Raw genomic sequence first — 10,506 nt, 5'->3', positions numbered from 1 at the left:
GTTTATTTTCAGATTTAGTGCACTAGCTGTGCTTAATTTCAAAAATAGTGCAGTACTTGTGTTTAGTGTCATAAATAATATAGTATCCATGTTTAGTTTCAGAAATAGTTTGTTACATAAATAGTGTAGTACCGTGTTCAGTTTCATAAATAGTATAGTACTAGTGTTTAGTTTCATAAATAGTGTAGTACTCGTGTAACACCCCGCCCTGAAATATTTGTTTCGGGAAATAATATCGGTGATAGGCTCAAACTAAACTCTTATTTAGTTAACTACCATTAATCATAATTCCTTACTTCAATTCCTTAATTCCTCACAAAACTATATCCATATTTCAATTATCAAAAATACGATTAGATTATCAATTAAACCCCTAAATTCCTTCTATTAAAACAACTTCTAAAAAAAAAATTTAATTCTCGATCATTTAGGGTTGCATCTAACCCTTGTTAGACTGCCTACATACCCTTGAGCAGGATCAAGCCCTTCATAATTAATCATTCAATCTTTTATCTATTTTCGAAAATATTCTAGAAATGAAATATTCACCATTATGGTTCCACAATTGAATCACATCACATAGGTACGGATTTCAAAGCCGAAGACCCACGCATATCGAATATAAGGGGTGTAGTCAAATTAAGATTTTCAAGGATTTTAAAGGATTTTAATAGTGATAGATTTGATAGGATTTAAGAGGATTAAAGATTCCTACCAAATTCATATGGATTTTTGAATTTGAATTGATTGTGGTGGAAGGATTTGAAATCTTAGGGGGTGAGGTTTTATTCTTTTAATCTTGGTTATATATACTTTTGGCTCTCAAAATCTATAAAATCCATAACTTATTGAAATCCTTCAAAATCTTAATTTTTTTAATACACTTATATTTGAATAAATTTTAAAATCCTTTAAAATCTTTTAATTGACGATACCTAGATTATAAAAGATTATAAATCATCTAGATTTGAATGGAATCTAAAATTGGCTGCACAGGATTTTAAGGTCTCAAATCCGAGTTTGACTACAGCCATTACTTCAGATCTCCGTTGAACAATTTGTCATTCTTTCCGGCCTCTTCCCCTCCCCGCCCGCCATACCTCCAAAGGCATACCAACATCAATCCCCGAGCTCTGCTCGCCATTCCTGCCACTCCACCCCACGCATCGAAAACAACCACCTTTCCAACTTCTATCCCCCGGAGGATTGTCGGCAAAATCGCGGCTGTGTCTCTCTCTTTCTCTCTCCTCTTTCAGAGAGGCGTGATGGACTCGTTGTTAAGAGAACCGACGAGGATAAGCAGCCGGGAGAAGCGGCTGCGGAGGGTAATATTGCCGGCAATCCGAGGGCAAAACTGTCCAATATGCTTGGTTGCCGTGGAAGCTCGCAGCGCAGCGGTGCTCTCGTCCTGTAACCACGCGTACTGCGTCCGTTGCATCCGGAAGTGGAGCAATTTGAGACGAAAATGCCCTCTCTGCAACGCCGACTTCGACTCCTGGTTCTCGCAAATCAGCCTCTCTTCCCGAAGCTTCCACAAAGAACTTTTACCTCCTCTGAATCGCACTTCTAGTGCTAGAAGCTTCGGCCTTCAACACGAAGAGCATCCTCCAAGGTCTGAATTTTGTGACATTTTAGTTTTTGATCCACCGGTTTCGTTAAATTTGCAATTCCGAGCTCAAATTTTGCTATTTTGTGTATAATTAGGCATGTGAGAAGTAGTGAACGGCGGCGATCAAGGCCGTTGCCGTGGCGGCGATCGTTTGGACGGCCAGGATCGGTCGGTCCTGATACGGTTGCGGAGAGAAAGCTCCAATGGCGAGCTAGGTAACACTTGACACTGAATTTTATTGTTTGCTAATTTTTCGAACTTGGTTTATTTTGATTTTGTTTGAACTTTTATTTTCTGTAAGCAGTGTATATGACAGACGATTGCAAGCTGTTCCTTCAGCTTCAAGAAATCGTCTTCAAGTGGTTAGTGTATCGCTGTTACTCGCTCTTTGTTCGAATTTATATCCTGAAATTTGAATGACTAATTAGTGAAGAAATTGTAAACTGATTGAATTGAGTATTTTGATTTTGAAATTCCAGAGTGTACCCATAACCGATGGTGTAAAAGAGAGAATTTTGCAAAGAATAGAGCCATGGATTCGGAGGGAGTTGCAGGCTCTTCTTGGAGACGGAGATCCATCTATTATTGTTCATGTGGCCACCTCACTCTTCATTGCAAACCTTGAAAATAAGGATCAGGTCCTTCCAGGACAGTGTGATGTCCGAGGTGACCCCCTTGCATCGTTGCGCCCTTTTCTAGTTGATCGAACTGACATGTTTTTGCACGAGTTAAGGTATTTAGTGACTTTAAAAGCTTCGTAGTTTTTCAATTGTTTAATGCCATTTTGGAATCAAGGTTTTGCATCAGCTTGTTTTGTTCAATGTCATTTGTGTTTGGTGCGAGCTCCATATTACATTGGTGTCTTAGGCTATCTTTATCATGTGAGATGCAGCAGCATACCTTAGTAGGTCTATACCGAAACTCTTTTTTTTTATTTCTCTTAAATAGATCTCTCTATAGACTCCTAGAGGTGTAAGTTAGTTTCTTCACTTGTAAATGCTTTCTAACTGGAAACAATTACCCTTCAGATGTTTTGCAGAGAGTGCATTCAACATGGAAACCTATGACGCAGTGGTTGAGTATAAAAGCTTGCGTTGAATGTTGGCGAGAAACTTGATACTAATTTCTGATCTTGCCTATACATTGGAACACCTGTGTGAATATTGGGGGACTCCTCAACGGGGAAGTTAGAGTGGCCAACCGCTTGCTCAGCTAAGTCATGTGATGCATCTGCTGGGTCGTTTAGAGAATGTAAAGAGCACTGGTTTACAAGGGGTTTAATGTTTAACTGCAACAAAATTTGAAGTTTCTTTTATGCCACAAGCTAGCGTAAGGATTCAAGAAGCGGGCCTGATTTACTTATGAGCTCACAATCTCATGCAAGCTGCTGTAGTTGCTTAGTGGATCCTTGTTGGCACAATGATTCGCTTCTGCCTTCTTTATACAAGCAACAAGGTTACGTAAAAGGAAAGGGATTTGAGTTACATGGTCCTTGTCGTCATGAGATTCGTGAGATGTTTGTGTCTATGGGATAGTGTGAAGAGGACAGACAGTCGGCATTGGGATATCCTGCTTATGACTGAAGCTTGAGAGCAAATTATAAGGCCCTGATCTGCAGTTGCGAAAGAACGCGACAAATATCCTATGCTAATTGCACTGGTGTTTCTTATTTTCTCGTATAACCAACTGACAATCATGGGTTCCACAATACAGATCATCAAGAGCAGCCCACGAATCCGGCTATCATCAGTGGTTGGATGTTCCTGGGTCTTTCTCCTGCAACACCTTGTGTCCTCAGCAAGTTAAAAATCTCCAAATGCAACAGTCTGCCATATCAAGCAAACGCCATGGCAGGCAACGAAACGGGTAAAGTGCCTAACGCTTTGAAGTCACAAAAATTTGTATTAAGCCTACTGCTGCATTGTGATCCTTGTAATTGAATTTTAGGGGACAATTTCGGTCTTGGAGGACTAAGACCTCTTTTTAGTTATGCTAAATTTGTAAATTACCATAGTTAAATTGTCGGAGTGAAGCTTTGATAGAATGAGAATGCTTCCGCCTGCAGATGTCCCAGATTTCGTCGTTTACATCCTCCATACAACACATGGTTCTGGAGGAAGTTTGTATCAGGTAACATGCTGGCTTTCGGATGATCCTCTTCTTTACTTCCATATTTGGCTCTGCTGGGTTGCACAGATCATGGCGAAAAGCAATACTCGCGTTTTGCATCAGCAGCCAAGCAAGGCACAGAAGAAAGGTTGACAACAGCCAAACTTTCTAAGCTCGCAGTACCTACAACGAAAGCAAAACATCCATTACAACTAATCAACGTTCACGTCGTCGCGTCATAGAGCCCCGCTCCCTCATATTAGAACATATGCAGCCTCAGTTTTTGCAACTTAATTGCAACTCGCTGCTTCAAGTTTGATCTAGGACATTGTCAATTCTGCAGTCGAAGGCACTCTCTTCAAGCATTTTTTTCTCGGCTCTACTTTCCTCCATTGCTTCAATGCTTCAATCTCCTCCATCCTGACGGTACCAGCCTTTGACACGATGAACAACGCACTTTTCGGGTGCAACAGCACTCTATGACGTACATAGCAAGTTCAGAATCACCCAGGCCGCCATAATACCCTAAACCCTAAGCTACTGATGTCTGCATTTTGCAACAATTAGCTATAGTTGTTATTTTACATTTCACATTGACTAACACAATATTACAATGATAGCTACCGTTCAAGGCAAATCATCTTCTCAACAAACAAAACTCAAGAAACCAGAAACCAAACACACAGAAAATCCATCTAAATTTGTTAGTGCAGCCAAAGGGGCAACCTTTCGAGTCCTCCGAGTGTATTTACGATTCTTCTTCTGGTTCCTCCTCTTCTTGGAGAAGATTTTCTCTATTGTCATGTGCCCAGAAACCGCGCACATCTATGAGCATGCTGGCAACAGTGCCGCCTTGTTTGCAAGCTAGTAAATCAGCCAAGGTAATCCGCAGTGGATCGGCTGGTTTAACCATGTCCCAGATTTCATCCCTTACATCCTCAATACACAATTCGTAGTTTCCACCCTCGATCCATTTCTGATGTACATCCCTGTTTCACAAAACCTCAAGATAAGATCTTTCAGCTGACAAAACATACTAAGGAATCAGTGCTGAAGCAAATAGCATTAAAATATTTATAGTAGTTAAACTCGTTAGAATATTCAAGTCTCTGATAATCTGAGACTTGCAGATATTGCTCAAATACTGCAAGCAGGAAAATACTACAGAGGTTTTTCTGAAGGAAGTTTCTATCAGTTAACATCCCGACTTTCGGATGCTCCTCTTCTTTACTTCCATATTTGGCTCTGCTTGGTTACACAGATCATGGCAAAAGGCAATACTTACATTTTGCACCAGCAGCCAAGCAAAGCAACAAACTTTTGACAACAGAAGTTGTACCACCAGATAAAGTTCTTCTGGGTTTCTGATAAGTGTCCCCCACAAACAAGTCAAAAACAGAAGAATATTTACCTGAAAAGAGAGTGTATATCAGCTGTTGTAAGGTAACCCCTTCCTTGAAGATCAAGACATCGAAACAAATATGTTAAACCCTCTGGGGTGTCTTTGTTTTCTAAGGCCAGGACAAAGTCCAGAAAACTATCAAAGTCCATTTCCCTAGAGCTTCCTCCACTTTTTCCACGCTGAACGTGCTCATCAAACACTGTTGAGGTCATATCAAATGCAAAGCATGAATAAACGAATCTTAAAATGTAAATACAAAATGCATTATAATATATCAGAAGGGGTCATCCCCAGAAATAGAATTCCATATTGATTCCTTAGCATTTTTAAGTAAATGAACATGTACATAGTACAAACACTGGATTCAAGTTTTCTAGGCTTACCTCTTTCAATGATAATTTCAGTCAATGTCCCATCCGCATATTCTCGAAGTTCCTGCTTGCTCAATGATTGACTCGAATCTTTATCAAGAGCAATGAACATGTCTACAGAAAGCACGGGTTGCAATCAGCAATTGAATTACAGTAGTGTTAAAGTTTTCAATTATAATCACCACATTTATCTTGAGCTTGAGTGTACAGATTACCATACTGAGCCTAGGATTTTAACATTGGCAAATTCTTGTATTGGGAATATATCTAGAACACAATAATGACTTCAAGACTCAAGAATGTGAAACGAAATCACAAGTTAATGGCAATCAAGCCAAAGCCAAGACTGCAGGTAATCATCTCACTCTAGAATGGAATCCTCATACTACACTTTAACAGCAGCATAAATATGCCACATGTGCAAGACAAGCCATTTAACAACAGCAAAAGAGGAATGACAATGGAACCCGGAGACATGGAATGAAACACTTTAACAGCAGCATAAATATGCCACATGTGTAAGACAATCCATTTAACAACAGCAAAAGAGGAATGACAATGGAACCCGGAGACATGGAATGAAAGTTTAAATGTGAAAACTACTCACCACATATGCGCTGGGCGGATGTCAAAGAGAACCAGTTTTCAGCTTGCTCATTGTCAGTGACTTCTTCCTCACTTTCCTAATATAGAATAAAGTTCAGGACATATAGTTAGCAGAATATCAGAATTTAACGGATGTTTTATGACATAATCAATTGCTTTGCAGGCATATATACCTAATGAAGATGATGCAATTTATAACATAGCAAGTTTTCACAAATTCTTTCACGACCTACCTGGTGCAGTTCCATTAGTTCCTGGAGACAATTACTCAATAACACCTTCTTTATGCAGGCTTTTCCTGTATGAAAAAATAAAATATAATTTTTTTTTTCAAGATCTATCTTGCAAGAGAACGGAGAATTAGATGGAAATCTCAACCATAGAATACGAGCTGGATGGATGAAGTGTAAGAGCGCATCCGGCGTGTTGTGTGACCGTCGTAGGCCACTGAAGCTCAAGGGAAAATTTTATAGGATGGCAATAAGGCCAGCGATGTTGTATGGCACAGAATGTTGGGCGGTGAAGCATCAACACGTACACAAAATGGGTGTAGCGGAGATGAGGATGCTTCGTGGGATGTGTGGGCACACGAGAAAGGATAAGATTGGGAATGAGGATATCCGAGGTAAAGTAGGAGTAGCCGAAATTGTAGGAAAGATGAGAGAAAATCGGCTCCGGTGATTTGGACATGTGCAAAGAAGGCCGACTGACACTCCGGTTCGAAGATGTGACTACGGGACAGAGGTTCAGGGCCGAAGGGGTAGAGGAAGACCTAGGAAAACTTTGGAAGAGACTCTAAGAAAAGACTTAGAGTACTTGGATCTAACGGATGACATGACACAAAACCGAGCGCAATGGCGTTCTAGGATTCATATAGCCGACCCCACTTAGTGGGAAAAGGCTTTGTTGTTGTTGTTGTTGTATTACATAAAGAATTTAAAATCTGGTATCTTCTAAAGTTAAAGCATCCAACCCAAAACCAATTGGCAATGAGTGGAGAGGCTTGTGATTTTATATATTGTCATCACTATTCTAAAAATCTCCGCCCGGGCCCCGCCTAGACCTTCTTAGGCACCCGCCCGTCTAGGCACCCACTTAGGTCGCGACTTTCACTTGGACAGAAAATAGATAAATTTCATTTTGCATTTTATTTTATTTTTAATAAATTGTAATAGACTTGTTGAATACTTGGATGAACACTTATTATTTTCTGGTTCCCCATGTTTTCAATATGTTCTAATAATACTTTCTAATCTATATATCATTCTATTTTTCAACTTTGTATCTCAATGCAGTTATGTATTTTTTAAGTATAAGCATGCACTTATTTATAGAATATATAATAAGTTTACTTAAATCAGCCTAGTCCACCTAGCTACCTAGGCGCTAGGCCCCAATCCACCGTCCGACTAGGGCCTAGCATCTTTTAGAACCTTGACTGTAATGCAAAACATAACAACAATAAATGAATAGGTATTGATGTGTAACTTTGGCAAACCTCGTCTATGAGGGTCACAAAAGAAGAAGAACTTTTGTGCAGCTATGCGGCAATACATTGCACTAAAGCCTGAAGGCATGTCCCGTAATTGCGCTAGATTAGGTATAAGGCCTCGTATATAGGCTTCCATTTCCTGAAGAAAGAGCAAAATCATTACAATAATAAGAAAAGATGGAAAAAGATAATGTATAAAAAAATCTATCAAATATCAAACGGAAAAATGAGGTAGCTAAAGAAAAAAGCTCAACTTTCAAATATAACACTTATGCTCAAATTTGCAACAAGTTCATACATGAGGCTGAAGAAAACCATCAGAATCCTCATCAAGTTCGCTCATGTCAATTCTAGCTTGAGTAAGTGACACCTGGACTCAACAAATAGTAAGTAGCATTTCGAGACTCACACAATTCAGTAGTCATTTATTGCATACTTTCAAGTCTTCAAAAGGATGCAAGAAAAAGCCTGGTGGAGTTAATTATCAATTATACCCACCGTTCTCATCACATAAAGGTAAAAGGGCAGAATGGCAATTCTTCCTTGTTCATCTTTCTCAAATTTCATGAAATTTGAAGGGCTGAAAAAGCGCCGGCATTTAGGCCCTATCTGCTCCGTACAGACAGAGGCAATGTGGCAAAAGTCCTCATAGTTCATCTACAAGATGATAAATAAGGGAACTTATTAGCATTAGGCAGATAAGTAACTATGCAACCAAAAATTTATAATTAATCAAAGCCATATATTGAAGTGCAGATAATAAAAAAAATGTCGCAGTTACCACAGACCTTTTCTGCACCAGTTGCATCATCAATCACACAATTTTCCCTTAAGCACACCCACATAGCATCTAGATCATCCGCATTCAGCAAAAGATCTGATTGCTTCTGCAAAACAAACGTAAATGCCACCGATAAAGTCAGATGCTTACGCAACACAATAAAACAATAATCATCAGGAATGAAAATCCAGATGATTACCTTTAAAAACCGATATTTTGCCAGCCTCTGGACCCTCTGACTAATAGATCCTTCTTCAGGTTTCTGAAAGAATGGAAAGCCAGTGCAAAGTCAAAAGGGACCAAGGAGAGAGAAAACTAGAAGGGTTCAAAACAAAAATGTATTAAAGATTGTCAATTTTCCATCACGAAAAATTAATCCCTTCCTCCTCAGATTCCCAACCACGAACAGAATCATTGAAATACAACAAAAATCCTACTACATGCCTTCTTGTAAAAACTCGGGATTGTGCCAGCTTCAGCACTTTTTTGTTGCTTCTCTTTGAAAATATCAAGCAAGATTCTCTTTGTTTCAAGCTCTGCACAGAATAAAAGAATACAAAACACTTGATTAAATCTCAGGCAGAGAATATTGGCATATGTATGAACTAAATCCGCCTCAGTATCATCAGAGCATGTCTTGGCAATTTAAATAGCAACTGGCAAGTTTAGAAACTAAAAACTTGGTTTCTATCTCGAGCCTGCACACCCACAGATGGGCTCATAAAAGCAAATTACAGCGACCCAGTACCTACTAAAAACTCGGGGAAGGACTCAAGTGGTCAATGAACAGGTGCCTCACACTTGCATATTAAAGACCAAAGATAGAAAACGAAGCTGAACTCTTCGAAATTCGTTAGCACACATGAATCATTGGCTCAGTAGAATGTGTAATGCATACCTAAATAAAACCGTTCGAACAATTGTGATAAATTGACATCATTCTCCCAACTTCAAAAAAATTGAAACTTGAAGGAAGCAGAAACTTTTTTCCTTCATATTTGTGCTGTTTCGATTATCTTATCTAGCTAACACTTGATTTATTAGTCCTAAAGCAAGTTCTAATCACTACGAAAACAGCTTAATAACAGTTGATTATCTCTAAAACAAAGAGGGGGACATAAATAACCAACTGCACCCAAAATCCCAAATGCGTAACACATGGTTCTAATCTAAACCCTAATTCAAAAACTTTAAATTCGACGAGAAAAAAAGGAAATTTGAAAGAAATCACGGAAATGAGAGAGAGAGAGAGAGGTGAGAGGGAAAATACCCATGAGGGCTTCGGATCCGAGTCCGGCACCGGATCCGATGAAGCGGCGGAGGTTACGGACCCAAAGCATGGAGGAGGCCGGAGGGATCTTCCTCTGCGAGGCCTCATGGCCTTCGCCGTCGCTGGACACACTGTACATTGCTAAAATCGGACCAACTCGGAGTCCGCGCGCAGTTATACTCGCAGAACAAAGCCCTAGCTGCCACGGGCATATATAAAAATCTTAGCCTTGAGCCTTGAGCCTTTGAGCTTTGAGCTCTGAGCTCTGATCTGCCGAGGAAGTGGAGATATAGAGAAACTGAGAAAGAAGACTTGGTCACTTGGGTTTAATTTTCTGACTTTTTCTTTCTTTTTGAATGAAATAAGATCATTACTAAAAGCTTTGTCCATCCAAATCATGTTTTATAGTTTAGAAATTAGGATATAATTCTTTTTCTTTATTCAAATTTTCATCCTTATAATTTAAACAAAATTATTTTTATTCACAAACGATAGCATTACTTAACTTGTTCGTTATTAAGGAGAACGAGATTGGTGGGAATCAAACTCCCACAAAGATGTATGAAGAACATCTTTACTTTTCGCTAATATTGTAAAACACCATCTGCTTAAATGAGTTTAGTTCAAAATGCTGTTTGATACAAAATCATTCATGTCATGAAGGATTTGCTCAACTTTTTCACATACCCCGCACTCCCAACATACACCTTACATCTTCTACATACAATCTACATTTTTTACATACACTCCACTCTCTTCATAATGGTTTCTTTCTTCTTATGCCGTTTGATACAAAATCATTCATGTCATGAAGGATTTGCTCAACTTTTTTCTAACCAATGAACATTGATCAGTGAAGGTGTGTG

At 39.2% G+C, this 10,506-nt stretch overlaps 2 protein-coding genes and 1 non-coding gene across 4 annotated transcripts; 1 reads left to right on the top strand and 2 right to left on the bottom strand.

Annotated features, from left to right (window-relative positions):
* The first annotated feature begins 969 nt into the window (after positions 1-969).
* Positions 970-4,710, top strand: LOC103452976 (uncharacterized). 2 transcript variants are annotated; one of them, XR_003768234.2, is made up of 6 exons: positions 972-1,612; positions 1,705-1,824; positions 1,914-1,971; positions 2,089-2,342; positions 2,638-3,475; positions 3,675-4,710. XR_003768234.2 is itself a non-coding variant. In XM_008392499.4 (5 exons), exons 1-5 carry the CDS (start codon positions 1,266-1,268, stop codon positions 2,705-2,707), a joined length of 849 nt encoding a protein of 282 aa, XP_008390721.1. In that variant the 5' UTR covers positions 970-1,265; the 3' UTR covers positions 2,708-3,653. The 2 variants fall into 2 exon arrangements, 1 of the variants encoding a protein (XP_008390721.1); XM_008392499.4 differs by lacking the exon at positions 3,675-4,710 and having other exon boundaries at positions 970-1,612; positions 2,638-3,653.
* Positions 4,271-10,280, bottom strand: LOC103414625 (probable serine/threonine-protein phosphatase 2A regulatory subunit B'' subunit TON2). Its single transcript, XM_029092040.2, has 12 exons — positions 9,641-10,280; positions 8,815-8,906; positions 8,570-8,632; positions 8,378-8,476; positions 8,088-8,246; positions 7,888-7,959; positions 7,596-7,728; positions 6,331-6,395; positions 6,099-6,174; positions 5,504-5,605; positions 5,130-5,319; positions 4,271-4,707 (listed from the first exon to the last, which is right to left on the bottom strand). The coding sequence occupies exons 1-12, from the start codon at positions 9,777-9,779 to the stop codon at positions 4,467-4,469; spliced, it is 1,431 nt and encodes a 476-aa protein (XP_028947873.1). The 5' UTR covers positions 9,780-10,280; the 3' UTR covers positions 4,271-4,466.
* LOC114820811 (small nucleolar RNA snoR104) lies at positions 4,820-4,941 on the bottom strand. Its single transcript, XR_003768288.1, has one exon. It is a non-coding gene; the product is annotated as a small nucleolar RNA snoR104 (small nucleolar RNA).
* Positions 10,281-10,506: the final 226 nt, after the last annotated feature.

Source organism: Malus domestica, chromosome 13 (assembly GCF_042453785.1).
Source record: "Malus domestica chromosome 13, GDT2T_hap1".
NCBI lineage: Eukaryota > Viridiplantae > Streptophyta > Magnoliopsida > Rosales > Rosaceae > Malus > Malus domestica.
The sequence above is the reverse complement of the archived record's forward strand: the minus strand, read 5'-3'. Positions and strand labels throughout refer to the sequence as shown.

Coding starts and splice junctions, on each gene's coding strand:
- LOC103452976 (XM_008392499.4), top strand. CDS start 1,266: ATGGACTCGTTGTTAAGAGAACCGACGAGGATAAGCAGCCGGGAGAAG. Junction 1,972..2,088: donor CAAGAAATCGTCTTCAAGTG/GTTAGTGTATCG, acceptor TTGAAATTCCAG/AGTGTACCCATAACCGATGG. Junction 2,343..2,637: donor ATGTTTTTGCACGAGTTAAG/GTATTTAGTGAC, acceptor ATTACCCTTCAG/ATGTTTTGCAGAGAGTGCAT.
- LOC103414625 (XM_029092040.2), bottom strand. CDS start 9,779: ATGTACAGTGTGTCCAGCGACGGCGAAGGCCATGAGGCCTCGCAGAGG. Junction 7,729..7,887: donor ATGGTTTTCTTCAGCCTCAT/GTATGAACTTGT, acceptor CTCTTTCTTCAG/GAAATGGAAGCCTATATACG. Junction 5,606..6,098: donor ATCCGCCCAGCGCATATGTG/GTGAGTAGTTTT, acceptor TGCTTTCTGTAG/ACATGTTCATTGCTCTTGAT.